At 42.4% G+C, this 20748-nt stretch overlaps 1 protein-coding gene across 1 annotated transcript in view; it reads left to right on the top strand.

Annotated features, from left to right (window-relative positions):
- The window catches only part of LOC149289489 (epidermal growth factor receptor substrate 15-like 1), a 92644-nt gene that overhangs the window by 17158 nt on the left and 54738 nt on the right, over nucleotides 1-20748 (top strand). The window contains exons 2-12 of the mRNA XM_089490542.1: nucleotides 4955-4996; nucleotides 5531-5620; nucleotides 9965-10012; nucleotides 10112-10207; nucleotides 10782-10844; nucleotides 11427-11552; nucleotides 12111-12170; nucleotides 13126-13362; nucleotides 13517-13674; nucleotides 14341-14497; nucleotides 15318-15380. Of these exons, the coding sequence (XP_089346668.1) occupies nucleotides 4955-4996; nucleotides 5531-5620; nucleotides 9965-10012; nucleotides 10112-10207; nucleotides 10782-10844; nucleotides 11427-11552; nucleotides 12111-12170; nucleotides 13126-13362; nucleotides 13517-13674; nucleotides 14341-14497; nucleotides 15318-15380 (1140 nt within the window). The remainder of the gene's footprint in view (nucleotides 1-4954; nucleotides 4997-5530; nucleotides 5621-9964; nucleotides 10013-10111; nucleotides 10208-10781; nucleotides 10845-11426; nucleotides 11553-12110; nucleotides 12171-13125; nucleotides 13363-13516; nucleotides 13675-14340; nucleotides 14498-15317; nucleotides 15381-20748) is intronic.

Below are 20748 nucleotides of genomic sequence, written 5' to 3'. Positions count from 1 at the left end.
ACTGTAATGGAGCAGCGAGAAGGCATCCTTGCGGGATTACCGGGACCCGCAGGTACAGTGCCTGACCGCCCGCTCCCGCCCGCAGCCCCAGAAAGACCGCCCGCAAGTTTTTTGGCAGGTCCCGTGGGACCCGCCTCACAATGCAGTCTTCTAGTCCAGACCTAGCTTTGCATCTACCACATTAATTAGCATCAGTGACGCTAAAGTCAGTTGAATACAAATAGAAATGTGACATTTTAGACACCTTTGACCTGTGCTCATTGAAAGTGCCACTCCAGCCAAAAAAAAAATACTATGCCTTACTGCATTACTCTACACAGGTTTGTTTTGAGAATGAAAAGCAGACCTGGAAATATTGGGACACCAGCCCCATATATGTTAGCACATGCCACTACCCTTACACATACCTTTTTTGAAGTCACGCTAATTGCCATTCAAATAGCTATGAATAATTATTTTTAAAATATATATTAAATAGTTTCTTAATGATAACAGAATACCACGTTGATATTAAAATCCTTAGGACACAAAAGTGTTAAAATACTGAGCAACAGACAGAATCTTAACTCAATGGCATCCATGTGTACTGGATAAAGATGAGATCAGTGCGAGGCAGATAGTATGAGGTGGGATTGGGGGTAATCAGTCCACTAAAAACAACAGTCAATCAACATGGGAAGCCTGAAACAACAATTTAGTACGACTAATCCTTGAAATATTATAGAGTAAATAACACAATACCTTAACTTTTCCTCTCACTGATTTCTGGGCCTAGAAAGTTTTGTCCTCTGAAGTGGTTTTGTCTCTGGATAAGTAAAAATGAAATAGTTCCTACTGTAAGTTAAGTGCCAGGAAACATGCGCAAATGCACATATCAGGACAGGCTCTGCCACACCGACACCCAAAAACACACACCCGGACAGGCTGTGCCACACTGACACATACACACACACAACCGGACAGGCTCTGTCACACCAACACCCAAACACACACACCAGGACAGGCTCTACCACACAGACACCTACAACAGAATGGATTTTACGCACTGCTTTTTCATTGATCTCCACTTCTGTGTTTTTGCCCCTTTAGTATTGATTAATGTGGTGCCCCCACACCCTTGTATAAAGGCCAAAGGCCTCCAGCCAGTGCTATATGTATTTATGCCCCCGGCCTGCCCCTCCCTTTAGTATTGATTTATGTGATAGCCCCAGTTGCCCACTTGTGTATTGATGTCCCTGCCAGCCACCCTTTAGTATTGATTATGTGATGTCACCAGCCAGCCCCTACTTGTTTATTGATGCCCACACTGTCACACCCCCTTGTATTTGTGCCATCCAGCCAGCCCCACATTGTTTATGCCCCAATTATGTTTTGATTTATGTGATGCCCCTCCCAACCCCTCATTATGTTTTAATTCTCCCACACACTTGTATGTTGCCTCCATTGTGTAGTTGTGCCCCCACACAATTGTGTTTATGCCCCTAGCTAGCCAGGAAGCCCTTTAGTATTCCTTTATATATGATGCCCCACCCAGCCCTCTCTTGTTTACTGTTACCCCCACTGCCTTGCGCCCTTATGCCCCCCCAGCCAGCCCCCTTTAGTATGTTATTTAGATTTAATATATGTCCACTCCACATTGATTAGAGTCCCACAGAGCAACAATCTTATTAATACCGTACTGTAGTTTGCGGTAGCCGTATTAGTCCAGTGTATAAGAATGCAAAAAAACAGAATGTTGCAGAATCTTGTAATACCTTTTTTATTGGACTAACAGTATTTAAAATAATAGACAAGCTTTCCTGAGTCCTCCCTTTATCAAGTCAAAAGCATTTCTGACCAAGCAAGTGAAAAACACAGTTTAAAACTGACCAGTACATGTTCTGATACAGGGTTAAAACAACACGGTAGAGAAGAGGGTCGTAAATAGTAAATAGTGGCATATACTGCACAGATAAGGCTAGGGGGGGAGCAGGGGTAAGCGTGTAGGAGAGAGAGAAGAAGAGAAAAAAAAAAAACACAGGTTATAGGAAGTTTTGATAGTGTGCTAAGAAGCTCAAATCCACATTAAGTCCTCTGTCTTTACAATCATAAAAATGTATCATTTTGGCTTCAAATGTCTTTCTTTCCTGGGTGTTTTTGAAATGACCTCTCAGTGTTTTGATTTTAAGGTCATGTATGGAGTGACCTTTTTGGGTGAAGTGGTGCCCAACTGGAGTGCAAACGTTTTCTTCATCATGATGGTTGATGGAGTATCTGTGCAGATTCATCCTTTTATTGAGTTGCTGGCAGGTTTCACCGATGTAACACCCTATAGTACATTTGGTGCATTGAATCATGTATACAACATTTTGTGAAGTGCATGAGTATGATCCTTTATTTAATATTGTATGTCTTGTTGTTGTGGGTGGCTGTGTTGCTGGTACAGATGTGTTGGCAAAGTTTGCATCTGGCTTTGTTGCATGGTTTGCTTCCATTATCTGTGTGTGTTGTTTCAGTATGTAGTACTGTAGGCATCCACCGGTCCCCAGATCAGGCGGTCCACCGGGAAATCTCCCAGCTTCCCGGTAGGCAGTTGGCAGTTAGAAATTCGGCGGGGGGGCAACAGGGGGGGGCAAGGAATAACCTGGGGGGGATAATTCCCCCCTGTAGCGATGCCACTGTTTGTGATGCACTAGGTGATCAGGCTCACCATCGTGCTACTACCACACTACCCATACAGTGAACCAACATATGTCTATAACCCAGAGCTTAGCATGGTTGACAGCGTGTGGGATAAGTGGTACAGGGAGGCTGGGGCTCTGCCCTTGGTCTGGTCTCGAACGGCTCCCAACCAAGATATGCCTCTGACAAAATCACAGATTGACATTGGTGTTTATTCAATAAGCTGTGAGTAGAGATGAGATTAATCTATCAAGTAACTGGTCCTGGTGAGGTTCACCTGCACGAAAAGCTGAATTGACATAACACATAGTTAAATTATAGAGTTAATGTTCAAGTAACCTTATTGATGGAACTTTGAAATAGCCTAACCCAGGGCTTGACAAATTTGTTGTGAATCTAGGCGCCAGCTAAAAAAAGTTAGGAGCCAGGATTTTTTTTTTTAAACTAACCGTTGGTCAGGAGTGATCTGATCATCATCAGCCCACTTACTAAAATCACAGCATTTGACCTGGAAGCACCCTGGACTTTCAGGTCAGTGCTGTTTTTTTTTATTATTATTATTATTATTATATTTTTTTTTTACTGTTTCAATGCTGATGTTCCATTTGAGCACAGCATTGACTGGTATTTAGTCCCCACAAGCTTGTGGGGACAAATGTTAACCTCTGCAATGCCACGAATGTGTCATACACAATTGTGGCATTGAAGGGGTTAACGCTCTCATGGAGCAATCGGGCGGCAGGGGAGGGTTGGGGCTGGTCTCCACACTCATGTGGAGACCAAAGAACCCTCTCCCCCTGTCCCTGAAGCTGCCTCTGGCAGCTGGGACGCAATTGCTTGTCTATAGACCAGCCATTGCGGGGGGGGGGGGGGGGGGGAGTCTCTGATGACTGCTGTAAGCTTCCTTGCCTACAGGAGTCATCAAAGGGCTTGTGTTGTGGGGGCAGGCAGACCACCAGCAGCAGAGCCCCTTACAAAACGGGAATTAACCCCTAAAATGCCGCGGCATTGAAGGGGTTAACGCTGCACTGACGCTCTCAGGGAGCGATCAGGCCGCTGGGGGGTGTTGGGTCAGGTCCCCCACATTTGTGTGGGGACCCAATCAACACTCAACCCCCTTCCTTGAAGCTGCCTATGGCAGCTGAAAACGCGATTGCTGGTTTTCTTGCAACCGCGTTTTCAGCCTACAGGATCACTCCGTGGGAGTGATCACAGGCTTGGGGGCGGGTTCGGAGTGGCTGTGCTGTCTGCACGGACTCCTGGGCAGACAGCAGCAGCGCCCCGCATAGTGACGCGGGGGCAATTTTTTTGTGGATATAACAGGCTGACAAACACCTAGGCGAGCCCTGGCCTAACCTTTCTTACAGTAGAAGCTCTCTTGTTGGTGTGATCCTTCATAGGGATACCTGGGTGTTTAAAAATGTATCCTTTATTACAGGGATGTCATATTACATCCTCTACATTGAGTACGAGCTTCCTCTTCAAAAAAATAAATAAAAATGAATTAAGGAAATGTAATTCATTTAAAGAGACCTCTGCAATGTCATGACATCATTAAAAGGTGATCTGTCATAAGAAAGATTCTTGTGCTCTCTGTAAGGGATCTGTAATCATGTTTCTGACGCGCAACTGGCTAATGCTACCATGCATGACCATGCCCTGGAATGATGATGTTGCCATGCTTTCAGGCATATGTATATTCTATAAACAATTACTCAATTTTACCCTTTACTTTATGTGCTTGCCCTACAATATATTGTGTACTGAGACTGTGGTCTGCGTTACGTGGTGTCCTTCCAGATGCGACAGAATTTGTCACATCTTCCAACCCCCAGCTGTTTTCCGTGTGCATTGGCTCAGCAAATGTTACGTGTATGTGGAAAGTGCTCCTATTGATGGGTTGCCCTAAACTACATATATATGAATAGCGTAACTTGTTCCGAATTAAATATTGTATAGGTTTCCATAGTTAAAGCTTAAAACTGTTTGTATGTAAATTTAACTACCTTTTAAAATGGGCCTTGTCTCCCAAGAGAAAAAAGTTAAACCTGGAAAAAACTTTGGGAGAAGCTGCAGCTCACAGCCTCCTGACTACTTGCACCACTAATTGGCTGCTTTAAATAGGAAGAGCATTCACTTTGAACTGACTGGTGGTAAGTAAACATGTGTAAAGATGTGTTCTGCTGAACACATCTCTGGCATGGGAGAAAAACCCCAAAAGAAAACCAAAAGAATAAATTTCCAAACATATTCATAGGTTTCACTTTTCTCTCTTTTTTTTTTTTTTCTCCAGCTTTCAAGTGGCAATCCATTATATGAAGCATATTACAAGCAGGTAAGATTAATGAAAATATATTTAGATTAAACAAAGAGAGGTACAAGGTGTTTGGTGGCTTCTTGGATCGAACCCATGTGCTGCTGCCACTATCTCTCCATTTCCTTAATTTCTCCCCTCTTTATCACAATCTCTTCCCCTTTTCCCCCATGCCTTTTTTAAATTCCTTTGATGGGAGCTCTGCTTCAGCGTTCCATTGCGGTGTGCGCGGCTTCAGTGCGGAGCATCAATAGCTGTCATGCTTTGCGAGGAGCAATGAAACAGAGGTCTGGCTTGATTGTTGTGGTCTGTAAACATGTTTTTTTTTACCTAAATCTAGCTATAGCAAAGCTAAGAAAAAAAGTCACTACCACATTCAGAATTACAAGTTTGCAGCATTTTTTAATGTGTAGTACTAAACCTGTGTTTTGGTTTTTTTGTATTTTTTTGTTCACCATAAACAAGTGCACATATTTTTTTGGTATGAACAAAGGGCTGAAGACAGACGCAACCAGCCATAGTCTTAATTGATGGTATATTATACTTACCTTGCAGGTCGATCCTTCCCATACTGGAAGAGTAGGACCAGCAGAAGCTGCTCTCTTCCTCAAAAAGTCTTCTCTTTCAGATAATATTCTCGGGAAGGTATATATTTTTCTTATAAACTGTTAACCCTCTCCCTTTATGAAACACAAAAGAAATGTATTCAGAGCTGTGTTTAGACCAAGAGTTTGTGGTAATGGTAATATGATTTATACACAAATGTGTGGGAATTTATGTATATGATAAATTATGTTTCTGGTGATTATAGTCCGGGCTCTGACAGGTAAGGCCTGACAGCCTCATTTGAGAAACTCACTGGAGTTGATAATACCACTGAACCTGGGACAACTTTAAATACTCTTCTTTAGATCATACCTGAAAATTGCCCCAGGGCCCCCAGCTTGCCTGTGCCATCTTTTGCCCCCAAATAGTCTGCCTGTGCCATCTTTTGCCCCCAAATAGTTTTCCTATGCCATCCTTTGCCCTCAAACAGCTTGTCAGTATTCCCAGACTGCCGTGCCATCTCTTCCCCCAACCAGCCCCCCCCTCCTGCTTGCACCACTTAACTGCAGGAGTGATGTCTCTATGCGGAGACTGATTCATCATGCATGATCCTTTTATTTTCCATGCCACTACCTGCAGGTGATACCCGCACCTAACGGCATTAAAGGGGTGGACAAGAGGTCACATGGGACCTGTAATGATTTGTCATGCCTATGCCTAAAACAAAGCTTTACAAACTCTTGTAGGAAAGGTGCCAAGTAGAGACCTGCACAGGACTACTTTTTTAATCCTGCTCCCGCCCGCTCCCAACGTGTGTGTTCCACTCCCGCAACGTGTGTGTTCCACTCCCGCAACGTGTGTGTTCCACTCCCGCAACGTGTGTGTTCCACTCCCGCAACGTGTGTGTTCCACTCCCGCAACGTGTGTGTTCCACTCCCGCAACGTGTGTGTTCCACTCCCGCAACGTGTGTGTTCCACTCCCGCCTGCTCCTGCAACATGCGTGTCCAATCCCGCCCGCTCCCGCCACATGTGTGTCGAATCCCGCCTACCTGAACTGCAAGGCTGCCTTCGCGCTGCTCCCTCACAGCGTCTCTTCTCTTGTTCCGCCAAGGAACACAGCGGAGTCACAGGAAGTGACGTAAAATCACGTGACTCTGCTGTGTTCCTGGGTGGAGCAAGAGAAGAGACTCTGTGAGGGAGCAACTCGAAGGCAGCCTTGCGGGATTACCGGGACCCACAGGTACAGTGTCTGACCGCCCGTGCCCCCAATGCAGTCCTCTAGTACCAAGCAACTAAAAAAAACTCACTACTTGTGCTTCACATTTTTTATATTTTGTATAAAACCATGCAATTCGTATTAAAACCTCATAAATGTTGTACATCATGAAGAGACAATGTCTTTCATTTTTTTTTTATCAAATAAGGCAATCCTCCTCAATTTAATATGCAACTTTGAGTTTCATTTTTTGCTCTTTTACTTAAAATCTGAGGAAGCAGTTGGTCAGATTTTCTAAAAGGTATAAAGAACAATGGAGGAAAGTGCTAGACATAGCAGCCTGCATTACAGTACCACTTACCGTATTTGCTCGATTATAAGACGACCCTGATTATAAGACGACCCCCCAAAATCTGAATATTAACTTAGGAAAAAAAGAAAAAGCCTGAATATAAGACGACCCTAAAGGAAAAAAGTTTTACCAGTAAATGTTAATTCATGTAAACTATTTTTTTTAATAAAAGCTATGATTGAGAAAAATATTTTTTTTGTTTTTATTTCTTGTATTTTCCAACCTGTCCCCCAGTTACGCACATCTGCCCCCAGGCTTGCCACTCCAATATGGCACTGTGGCCCATGATATGCCTTTTAACCCTCTATATGCCACTGTGCCCCATGGTATGCCTTTTGACCCCCTATGTGCCACTCTGCCTCCAGAAATGCCTTATACCCCTATATGCCACTCTGCCTCCAGAAATGCCTTATACCCCTATATCCCATTCTGGCATTTAGGGGGTTAAAATGCATATTATGGGGCAGAGTGGCATATAGGGAGGTATAAGGCATTTCAGGAGGCAGAGTGGCATTAAGGGAGTTAAAAGGCATTGTATAGAGCACTCTGCCTCCAGAAATGCCTTATACCCCTATATGCCACTCTGGCATTTAGGGGGTTAAAATGCATATTATGGGGCAGAGTGGCATATAGGTGTATAAGGCATTTCAGGAGGCAGAGTGCTCTATTAAATGCCCCCTTAACGCCACTCCAGAAATGCCCTATGCCCCCATTTAACACACACACACACACACCCTATACCCCCATTTAACTAACACACACACACACACACACTCTCCCCTCCCCTCCCCTCCCCTCCCAGCCCTCTCTTACCGGTGCTTCCAGCCGGGGCAGCGGGTTGACGTCGCCTTCTGCTGCAGCCGGAAGGAGGTGGAGTTGGCAGCGGGGGTTGTCTGCGTCCGTCGCGTATACTTTCCCCGGCTGTCAGAGATCAGAGTTCCCCGCACCGGTGCGGGGAACTCTGATCTCTGACAGTCGGGGAAGGTTTGCGCGACGGACGCAGACAACCCCCGCTGCTAGCCACACCTCCTTCCGGCTGCAGCGGACGTTGTCTACGCGGATCGCGTAGACGTCAACCCGCTGCCCCGGCAATACAGCAGGAAGCACCGGTAAGTGTGTGTGTGTGGGGGGTGAGACAGGAGGATCCAGGTCCCCTGCAGCGGTGCGGGGGATCTGGATCTTAGTCTCCTAATCAGACTCTATTTGAGGTCTGATTAGAAGACGACCCCGATTAGAAGACGAGGGGTATTTTTCAGAGCATTTGCTCTGAAAAAAACCTCGTCTTATAATCGAGCAAATACGGTAATATCTTGACCTAGAATTTTCTTTATACATGTGCATATCATTTTTTTTTTTATTATTCTTCCTTAAGATTACCGTATTTGATTATAAGACGACCCTGATTATAAGACGACCCCCCAAAATCTGAATATTAATTTAGGAAAAAAGAAAAAGCCTGAATATAAGTCAACCCTATAGGGAAAAAAGTTTTACCAGTAAATGTTAATTCATGTAAACTATTACATTTTTTAATAAAAGCTATGATTTTTTTGGTTTTATTTCCTTGTATTTTCCAACCTGCCCCCCAGTTACGCACATCTGCCCCCAGGCTTGCCACTCCAATATGGCACTGTGGCCCATGATATGCCTTTTAACCCTCTATATGCCACTGTGCCCCATTATATGCCTTTTAACCCACTATGTGCCACTCTGCCTCCAGAAATGCCTTATACCCCTATATGCCACTCTGGCATTTAGGGGGTTAAAAGGCATATTATGGGGCAGAGTGGCATATAGGGAGGTATAAGGCATTTCAGGAGGCAGAGTGGCGTATAGAGGGTTAAAAGGCATTTCTGGAGGCAGAGTGGCATTAAGGGGGTGAAAAGGCATTTCACACACACTGCATGGACCACGCACCGGGGACTCAGAAGCTCCAGTAAGTTTGGAGGAGGGAGGGGGAGGGAGTGTTAAATGGGGGGCATAAAGCATTTCTGGAGGCAGAGTGCTCTGTGAAATGCCTTTTCACCCCCTTAATGCCACTCTGCCTCCAGAAATGCCTTTTAACCCTCTATACGCCACTCTGCCTCCTGAAATGCCTTATACCTCCCTATATGCCACTTTGCCCCATAATATGCCTTTTAACCCCCTAAATGCCAGAGTGGCGTATAGGGGTATAAGGCAATTCTGGAGGCAGAGTGGCACATAGGGGATCAAAAGGCATATCATGGGGCACAGTGGCATTTAGAGGGTTAAAAGGCATATCATGGGGCACAGTGGCATTTAGAGGGTTAAAATGCATTTCTGGGGCAGAGTGGCAAGCCAGGGGACAGATGTGCATAACTGGGGAGGCAGGTTGAAAAAAAAGGAAATAAAAACAAAATATTTTTCTCAATCATAGCTTTTATTAAAAAAAATTGTTCACATAGTTTACATGAATTAACATTTACTGGTAAAACTTTTTTCCTATAGGGTCGTCTTATATACAGGCTTCCCCCCCCCCCCCATAAATTAATATTCAGATTGGGGGGGGTCGTCTTATAATCAGGGTCGTCTTATAATCGAGCAAATACGGTACTAACAAGTCAAAAAAGTCTATATAGTGACAGCTTTCTGGAAATAGTGCAAATAGTAGCATAACGCTGTAGAAGTAATATTTCCACATAACACATATCCTCCCCACCGGCTGGCATTTTACCGTAATACGTTATTTGAGGAATAAGTAAATCAGAGCAATTCTTTGTTTAAATCTTTTATTTGAACATACTCGATTAAACAACATGTTTAGAGAGCAGCTTATTATGTAAACTTTTACTTGTGGCGTATTGCTTTATTTTTGGAGTTGTGTTCCGCTATAGTGTGTTTGTTTTTCAACAGATTTGGGACCTTGCTGATCCAGAAGGGAAAGGCTATTTGGATAAGCAGGTATATAGAACACAACATTCAGGGATAGTTATCAGTGAACAGCCTTGTGCTTGCCTTTCCTTGATAACATTTTTAATTCACCTTATGTTCTTTTCCCAGGGGTTTTATGTAGCTCTTAGGCTAGTTGCCTGTGCACAGAGTGGGCATGAAGTGAACTTGGCCAGTTTAAACGTCCCTGTGCCGCCTCCTAAGTTTGTAAGTGTCTTATATGAAATGGCATCTCCCTTTTTTTTTTTTTTTTTTTTTGTGGTGTCAAATGCATTTTTTTTTTTGTCCATCCTCATTGTTTGTATGAAGCCACCCTTGTTTCTGCACTGGCACTTTAATCACTTTATCTAGAACTGCGTCTAATAGGTCATGTTTAAAATATAATCTCCAGCCCTTAAAGACATAGCTTTTGTAGATACACTTAAGAAGATAGATAAACTTGCTTGTCATGGAGTATCCAGCCATGGAAAATAGGGCTGAGGTGTGCACTGTGTAGTAATGCGAGATTGCAACACTCAGTAAAGCGTAATACCTACATGCATTGGTGATTTTTGCATTGGTGATTTTTGCATTGGTGTTCGAATACGTTTACACTTCGTTTTTTTGAATCATATTTTAATTTGCTTTTTCTACCTCTATTGGGGAATTATTTGATTATTATTTGAGTCAATATCATTGTTGCATTAATTTCTCACCTTATAACTGCTGTTTTGCTATTTGTTATTCAATCAATGTTCTGTATTTCCTGTTCCTAAAATGCCTACATTGTATTACGTTTTAGCATGACACCAGCAGTCCGCTTTTAATTACTCCTCCACCTGCCGATGGACATTGGTCAGTTCGGGTAAGAGTTTTATTTAAAAAAAATACGTGCAAAATATATGCAGTAAGCAGCTGAGGACTATTTTAAAATCAAAATATGTCATAAATCAATATGTTTAAAATACTTTGTAAAATCTCTGCAGTGGCAAAAGCATAAGGAACTGCAGGAAAGCCTAAAAATAAATACTATAAATAATTTATATATATATATATATATATATATATATATATATATATATTTTAGTAACATTTTTCTATTCTATGTAGATGTTATTTAGTAATTGTCCTAAAATCAGGACATTTGTGATATGTATAGTAATCCTAACAATTTTCCTGTCATCTTCAAATTTAGGTGTACATTATGGCTTATTAGCGAAATCCTTTTACTGTAAACTTAAAAAATACTTTTGAAGAGTGTTCATTTTAAAATAACTTTTTGCATTTTCAAAATGTTACTACTTTGACCTTTCATTTCTAAACTTATTTCTAGCCTGTAAAAAGCTTCTTGTGTGTGGCATTCCTGATTTAAGCTAAGACTACATTTTATTATATGCTTCAAATATCATTATTCTAAGTTAACTAGAATCATATTTATTTTATCCAGACAGAAGAGAAATCAATATTTGATGGTATTTTTGACAGTTTATTGCCAGTCAATGGCTTACTTTCTGGAGACAAGGTGAAACCAGTGCTTATTAACTCTAAGCTACCTCTGGACATCCTGGGAAGGGTAAGTGTGCTTTGTCTGTATTCTTTGGAAATCACAAATGGTCAGCACTTGCTTGATATTACTCATAATTTCTAACTGATACAGAATCCAACTTCTACACCCCTGCAGTGTAAGATACTTATTTCCTGTGATGCAATCTTAGCCCCAAATGCTGTGGTTGTCTGTAAGCAGTATTGGTATGGATCTGCCACTAATACTTTAAACGGAATCTAATTAAGAATACATGACACCTCCCACTAAACAAGAATTGTATAAACATAACTTGCCTTTTGGATGTATTTACTAACTTTGTTATTGGGACTAGAATTAAATAGTTAAATGTTCTGATGTATGTGTTATTACTGGAAAAGGCATCCCATTCATTATTTCAACATGCCTGAACTTTATGAGTCAAATAACTGCTGGAGACTGAGAGCATCTGAAAAAAGTTGTGCTGTTTTATATAGTATAGAAGACACTCCATTATTGTGTAGTGTACACCAGACTTACTATCCTTTTAACAGTAACAATCAATAGTTTGAGGATTTTGGTGTATTAAAAATGGTCCTTTAAACCTAGGTGTGGGAGCTGAGTGACATAGACAAGGATGGACATTTGGACAGGGATGAGTTTGCAGTGGTAAGTTCAATTTTTTTTTATTTTTTTTTTATAAATGCCAATGATGTTTCCACACTGCATTGAAGAATGTTCTAAAATTAACAATCCACAAGTCTCTTTAAAACCAAGCAGCCGATTGACGTTGTTGCAGGAAGTGTGCAATGAGCAGCATATGACTTTTAGGAATTTTGTGCATGTCTGTGTGTCATAAAATATGAAACCTTTATTGGAGTGCAAGCTTTCTCTTCTTCAGGCGTATTATACTTTTGAAGCAGAATTTGCTCACAGATTTGCTTTATACAGTAACATAGAGATGGCCACGACAAGATATAGAGATTGTGAATTGATATTACATTTGTGTAAAATGTCGTTAGTGTGAATTGCAGCATTTGGCCTAAGAAGTCACTTTTGGTGTTGTAAAGTGCCACATGCTATATTTCTGTATTTCTGTGTACAAAATTGATTTTTGTGGATAGTGTGACATTCTTTATCATGATTTAGGCTTATTTAAGGGTGTAAATTTTGAGATAAATTTGTCACACTATCCGCACAATCAATCTACAGTCTACAACACCAGAAGAGACATAAATTAGCAAGATAAATAATAAATAAGCAAGACATAAATTAGCATTTCCTTTTGACATCACTGTGCCAATGTAATCTCAATTCACAATCTTTGTATTTTGCTGTGACTGTATGTTAATGTATAAATGTACGATCAATTTCTGCTTCAAATGTATAATATGCCTGAAGGAGAGACCTAGATAGTCTTAAAACTTGCAATCCATTATACTTCAGTTAGCCAATAAAGTGATTATCTTTACTGAATTTGCGATCTGCCCTTTTGCCACCAACCTGCAGTCTTAGGCACATTTGGTCTAAACCAGAATGTGCCACGTTACGTGTGCTTGTGTGTTGGCTCACTGTTGCCCAGTGTGAGGTTTATTAACTGACATGATGTCTGTGTACATTACAGGCCATGCATCTTGTATATAGAGCTCTTGAAAAGGAGCCTGTGCCATCCGTATTACCTCAGTCTCTGATCCCGCCAAGTAAGAGGAAGAAGACTCCAACGTTTCCAGGAGCCGTCCCTGTACTTCCTGCCAGTCCTCCACCTAAGGACAGTTTACGTTCTACCCCGTCTCATGGCAGCATGAGTAGTTTAAATAGTGCCGGCAGCTTGTCTCCAAAGCACTCCTCCAAACCAACACAGGTATTTATTGTGCCTTGAGAAAAGAAAAATGGGATTTTACGTGGGCAGTTTACAAGATGGCTTGCAGATATCACAAAACATTGTAAAAGACTGAACGAGAAACCACTGAACCCAACAGTGTCAAATGCAATTGTTTTTTTTTTTTTTATTAAAGCCTACAGTAAATTGGGTGGTTCCCCTGAGCGAGAAGATGCGCTATGATGACATCTTTCTGCAGACGGACCTGGACATGGATGGATATGTGAGTGGGCTGGAAGTAAAAGACATCTTTATGCAGTCTGGATTGCCTCAAAGTATACTTGCGCACATATGGTAAGAGAGAACAGTGCAACCACAAATCTATCCTGGTGTTCTATTAGCAAGCCAGTATGTTAGAGTGAAACCATGATCCTCCAATCTAACCATTAAACAAATACTTTTTGTTTTTCTGACGCATTACTTACTTGTACCGTTGCATTGCATATGTCATGTAATGTTAACGAACTGTTTCACTTTTTTTTTTTTAAATGTTTCAGGATGACAATGGTAATCTTACAATAGCCTTATTAATATCACATTCAATCTTAATTTATTATTTTTTTTACACCTCTTGCAAACACTTTTTATTGTGTGCACTGTGTATTGGAAAATGCATACAGTTTAAAGGTAAACAAAGTATGTATTTAAAGTAAGTCTATATGTACAGTTGTAAACCTGGATCAATTCTGAAATTAATTCCTAAAGTAGAGTAACCAGCAGGATTGTTTCATTGGTTTCCTCAGTGACTGCTCCAAATTGGGCACCTTGCCAAGGATTAGGCCACTTTTGACATTATAGTTTGGTCCCATATTTTAGCGCTTTAACTGGTATTGTGTGGATTACTGACATGTTGTGTGGATTACTGATATGTGAACATATTCTGAATATAATAAAACGGCCCCCATGCCTGGGAGGTGACAATGCAGAGGAGATCTGTCTAACTAAATGAATCTTTTGTAGGGCTCTCGCTGACACAAGGCAGATTGGAAAACTTAGCAAAGATCAATTTGCATTGGCAATGTATCTCATACAACAGAAGGTCAGCAAAGGGATTGATCCCCCACAGGTCTTGTCACCTGACATGGTACCCCCATCAGAAAGGAACCCACCCCTACAGGTATATATATATGGAGATATATATATTATACTTAACTGAAAATTTAATGAATATAGTACAGCATGTAAGACCGAAGCACACGTTTGTTAAATAGCTTGGTTAATTAAATCTTTTCAAGGACTGTGTTGATTTAGTGTGAGAAAAGGTATCCCCCCTACATTCTATCAGGGGTGCAAAAACAGCAGACTTTAAGAATTATCGCTCCACTCATTGCACATTGTTAATGGTTTCATTTAAAGATAGTGTGCTGTCTAGAATGTGGCCATTCAAGGATGAAATTCAACACCATTGCTTCAGTTCAGTAGATGATTTTCCTTGATCTTTTAAAAGAAATTTCCAGAAACAGTTAAATGAAACATTCTAAATTGAACTATACCGAAGACCACCTAGCAAAACAGGTCCTTGTATCCCCTAAATGCTTTTCCAGTCCTCCTTGTTTTATGAGCTTGGGTAACTCATCAGAAGATGACATATTAGGGGAGGTGGTCCAAGCCAGATGATGTATGATTACTTCTGATTTTCAAATTAGTGGTTATAAATATATTTCTAAAGTAAAAAATGTCGACCCTATTGGAACGGTCTATTATTAGTGGTACTAGATTGGGGGAAATATTGAGGCACATATAGAAGCTTGCTCATGAATTTGTCACTGAAACCTGTGTTTGAAGTTCAATGGATCTAATGCACTACTATTTCTCATACTGCAACTGGGCTATGGGAGATGTAGTCCAACAAAACACCATAGTAACTTTTGACTTTTGCTGTGTTACATTATGTTCAGTCTGTGGCTCCTCTGCCTGGGTTTTCTCCTCCTCTCCAGACCATCTCGGGTTACATGAACCCAGTAGGAAATGAAATGGCAAGCCTAACAGAAATGCGCCGTGTGAGTAGAACCTTGTTATTGGAGCTCCTCACTTTTGTCCTCCACCTTTGGCATGGCATGCTGACACTTCTGGCACCCATGCACGCTTTCACATGGCACGCCAATAAGTTTAGTTTATTTTTTATGTATCCCTGCTTCAGGTTGCTTTTAACCAGCTGGACAGTAAACCAAATTAGGAGTTTGAATATCTATTTAAATGTAACAGTAAAATTATTTCACTCATGGTTTTACTCATCCTATAGTGTTTACCCTTTCCTGATAAAATCTCCAAATGCCTCTGGCTTTTGCCATGGCCATACATTTTGCTGTTGTCCAAACTATAGGTTTTGCAGCACCAAAGAAAAATGGCATGCAGCTCTTTATGAGAATATCCCGCATGAAGTGTCTCTTTATTTAAAAACAACAGTTAGCATGACTGAATTTTTCACGCTTGTAAATTGCTGGGTATTTTCTTTTGTTTTAACATTCATTGCACAGATTAAGCCTGTATTATAGCTGTATTAAAATTCTAAAGTTAATTATGCATAAGAGAAACAGACTCAATATTCACAAACCAAGTAAGTTTTTAGTCTTACAAATATTTACCTTTTTAGTAGTATTTTACAGAATTCTGGCAAATTTGTCGATTTGTACGAAGCCACGAAAATTAGACCAGACCCCTCACAAACAGACGACCAGTCCTTTCACTCACACTCTCATTCTGGTCCACGCTCTCTAGATGTAGGCAGGGACTCTTTCTGCCGACCACTTCTGCATCTTCTTGTTCTTCTATCAATAACCTGGTGTGAACTTTCGCCAAAATGGCTGTGCTTTCGTTGATGTTCTCTTCCCGGATCCTGGAGGATCAAGGCATAGGCCATCGTCAAATGTGCTGCGATTTTGTTGAAAGTTCATCTTTCGGGCAGAATGGTGGCTCTTTTGGTCATCGGAAGCACAACCATTTTGGCGGAAGTTCATGCAAGGTTATGTCCCTGGAAATGCAGACAAAGATAGGAGGGAAGATAAGATAAAAGATTCTTGCAATCATTGTATGCATGTGTACTGGCAAAGTTGGGACAGTGCTGTAAAAAAGGATTTGCCCTCTTTCCAGTTTCTTCTATGTTTGCTTATTTTGTCAGATTTAAAACATTTAATGAGGCAAAGACGTACGTAAACACAAAATTCAGCTTTTACATTATTTGAAATGTTAAAGGTAAAGAGTTAATCAAAACTTTTATCACCCATGTGAGAAAGTACCGTATTTTCCGGCGTATAAGACGACTTTTTAACCCATGAAAATCTTCTCAAAAGTCGGAGGTCGTCTTATACGCCGGGTGCTAAAACTTACCGAGCCGGAGAATCACGATTCCCCATGAAGCCCTTAAAACTGTAGCGTATCTCTAGGGGAGGGGCGAGCGGAGAAGCCGCCTCCCCTGGGCCAGTCTTCAGGGCCGCGCCGAGGTAGGTGCAAGATCGTGATCTCCCCAACTAGCCCTGATCAGCGGGCGCCCGATGAGCAGGGCTGGTTGGGGAGATCACGACCTCCCTCTAACTAGCCCAACATTAGGGAGGCACTTCAGACCTCGGCTTCCGTGCTCCCTAATCACTATGCGCCGGCTATTGATGCAGAGCGCGGGGATGACGTCATATCCCGGCACTTGGCAACAATTGTCGGCTCGTAGTGATGAGGGAGCAGTGAAGCAGAGGTCTGAAATGACAGACCTCACACTCCCACAACTGGATGGAAGATAGAAGATGAGAAAGGTAAGAGATGCGGAGAAAGGGGTGTAAGTGCAGTGTATGTGTATATATGTGTGCGTGTAAGGTCAGTGTATGTGTGTGTAAGAGCAGTGTAGGTATTATATATACACATGTATATGTGTGTGTGTGTGTAAAGGCAGGGGTGTGGTGAGGGCAGTGTATAAATGTGTATGTATGGACAGGCGTATGTTAGTATGTGTAGATATATATATGTGTGTGTGTGTGTAAAGGCAGGGGTGTGGTGAGGGCAGTGTATAAATGCGTATGTTAGTATGTGTAGATATATATACGTGTGTGTGTGTGTAAAGGCAGGGGTGTGGTTAGGGCAGTGTATAAATGTGTATGTATGGACAGGCGTATGTTAGTATGTGTAGATATGTGTGTGTGTAAGGGCAGTGTATGTGTATGTGTATGGACAGGTGTGTGTAAGGGCAGTGTATGTGTATATCGGTGTTTGTAAGCTGGTGTGTACGTGTATTATGTGTGTAAAGGAAGGGTTGTGTGAGGGCAGTGTATGTCTATACATGTGTGTGTGTGGACAGGCATATGTTAGGGAGAGCTGACCCACCCATCCAAGCAGGCTTTGTATACAACAACCAGCCAATCACTGGTAAGGTACATTGCTTGCCGTGATTGGCTGGCTGTATACTGGGTAGAGGGGTAGTCTTACACGGCGAGTATAGCCCAAACTCTATATTTTAACTGGAAAAGTTGGGGGTCGTCTTATACGCCCAGTCGTCTTATACGCCGGAAAATACGGTAATTGCTCCCTAAACTTAATAACTGGTTGCCAACAACTGCAGTCAAATGTTTGTGATAACTGGCAAGAAGACTTTTACATTGCTGTGGAGGAATTTTGTCAAACTCTTCTTAGTAGAATTTTGCCACATTGAAGGGTTTTCAAGTATGAAAAGTCACGCCACAGTACCTCAATTAGATTCAAGTCGGTATTTTAACCAGGCCACTCCTAAACATTCATATTGTTCCTGCCATGAGCTTTAGGTCACAAACTAATGGCCAGACATTCTTCTTCGGGATTTTCTGGTAGAGAACAGAATTCATGGTGGCTTCAATTATGAAAGGTTGCACAGGTCTTGAAGCAGCAAAGCAGCCCCAGACCATCACACCACCACCATGTTTGATGTATCATGTTCTTATTATGGAATGCTGTGTTAGTTTTGTGACAGAACCCTCCATCACTGGGGCCCCTGGAGAGCTCTGTCCCGTCACAAGTTTCATGTCAGATGTTAGAGAACCCATGTCTTCCATAAAGTTCCGCTTTTGACTCATTAGTCCACAGAATATTATCCCAAAAGTCTTAGAGGTCATCAATGTTTGTTTTTTGGCAAATCTGAGACAAGCCTTGCTGTTCTTTTTGGTCAGATGGTCAGCAGTTGTTTTAGCCTTGCAACTCTCCTATGGATGCCTTTTTTTTTTTTCTTTTTGCGCAGTCCTTTTTATTGTAGAATTGTGAACACTGACCTTAACTGAGGTAGGTGAGACCTGCAGTTCTTTACATGTTAGTCTAGGACCTCCTGGATCACTTTTTTGGAGGTTCTCTGGAGGCCTGGTCCCTTAGAGGTGGCTTTGTAACACTTTCCAGACTGAAAGATGTCTTTTGACTTTTTCTTGTCTGTTCTTAAATTTCTTTAGATCGCGGCATCGTGTGCTGCTTTTTTGTGACCTTTTTCCTACTTTTACATTTCAAGATGTGTTCTATTTGATTGATGTTTAGGCCTGGTAGGGTTGGATAACCCTTTCCTTCTATACATGGAATCGTCATTTAAAACCTGAATGCTGTGTTTACTTAGGTTATATTTGTCTAATTCTAATACTAATATTAACATATATAAACATTTAAGTGTGACAAATATGTAAAAATACAAGCAATCATGAATGGGCTAATACATTTATTCACAGCACTATGCTGGTAACATAAGATATAAACAGACTACTGGGAAAAATGGCATTTGTTTTTACATACAGAGTATAGTGGTTAATACAGGTGAATTTTTTATCGTCTTCAAGGTAACTTTCAATAACATTCCCCATATGTGTTCTTGATCTATGTGAAAGACATGGGCACTCCCAAGAACTAAATACAGTATTGGCTCGAATATAGGCTGCACTTTTTTCCTACCCGGCGCCCGGGCGCTAGACCCCGAATATAGGCCGCACCCCCACTTTAAAGACTTAAAGTGGGGGTGCGGCCTATATTCGGGGTCTAGCGCCCGGGCGCCGGGTAGGCAGCGGGGTTAGGATACAGATCCCCCGCAGCGGTGCAGGGGGACCTGTATCCTACTCTCGGATGTGCTCAGACAGCCTCCCCTGCCAGCACTTCCCACGGGGGGAGTGCGGGCATGGGAGATTGTTTAAGCGCATCGCGCAGACGTTCACTGGCAGTGGCGATGCGAGCATAAACAACCTCCGCTGCCGGCACGTCTGCACGATGTGCTTTAACAATCTCCCTTGCCGGGAATTCCCACTGGGGGAGTCCCGGCAAGGGAGTTTGTTAAAGCACATTGTGCAGACGTGCCGGCAGCGGAGGTTGTTAACGCTTGCATCGCCGCAGCCGGTGAACGTCTGCGCGATGTACGCCAACAATCTTCCTTGCCGGGCCTTCCCACGGCGGAAGCGCCATCACCGGAAGTTGAGTACGCGTACTGCATAGCTGTCCCCCGCCGGCCCTGCAAGACCTCGGGGAGTCTGCACCGGTAAGTCTAGGGGGGGGGGGGACCTCTTGGGGGCAGAGTGGCAGCACATCTCGGGGGCAGAGTGCATATCTCAGGGGGGGATAGAGTGGCAACATATCTCGGCGGGGCAGAGTGGCAGCATATCTGGGGAGGGCAGAGTAGCAGCATATTTCGCGGGGGCAGGGTGGCAGCATATGTAAGTGTTTTTTTTTTACTAAGAATTTTTTTTCTTTAAAAAAGCACCTAACTTTTAGGGTGCGGCCTATATCCGAGCCAATACGGTACTAAGTGAGAGGAGGAGTTCCAGCCAGCGTGGTTCGAGGTTGCTTACTAGACCTCTATTTATGAGCCAGTTCCAGCTCCCCAGATATATTTACACATTTCCTTCTTTGTATTTTAACCCCTTGATGACAATTGCCGGTCCGGGCACGTCACGGAAAAACATGTCGTTAACGACAAATGACGTGCCAGGACCGTCATTTGTTAAACTGGGTAAAAAAAATTGATCCGTGATCGTTTTTTTTTTTTTTTTTTTTACCCAAACGGCGTTGCTGTAATGCCTCGACCTCGAGGCATTCAGCAACGCCATGCTCGGAATCAGGGGCCATGTCTGGCCCCTCCCCGGGGCGTCAACATCCGCCATACAATGTATGGCGGCGGACGCCCGTTTTAAAAGCGTTTAGGAGGCGTTCAACGATCACCTCCTAAACTTAAATGGTGTCGCTGGAATGCCTCGATCAGGAGGCATCCAGCGACACCAAACACTTACCTCTTGATGGACTGTGACCGCTCCGGAGAGCGGTCACAGCCGCAGCTGCCTGGGCTGCGGCGGCCCAGTAAAAAAAATAATAAAGATGAAAATGTTCGCTAGAAGGTCTCCAGACCCTCTAGAGAACTCTGGCTCCACTTGCAGGTTGAATACAGGTACTGCATTC

The sequence above is a fragment of the Sceloporus occidentalis genome, unplaced genomic scaffold (genome assembly GCF_023333645.1).
Source record: "Sceloporus occidentalis isolate IW3139 unplaced genomic scaffold, rSceOcc1.0.p SCAF_45, whole genome shotgun sequence".
NCBI classification, from domain to species: Eukaryota; Metazoa; Chordata; class Lepidosauria; order Squamata; family Phrynosomatidae; genus Sceloporus; species Sceloporus occidentalis.
The sequence above is the reverse complement of the archived record's forward strand: the minus strand, read 5'-3'. Positions and strand labels throughout refer to the sequence as shown.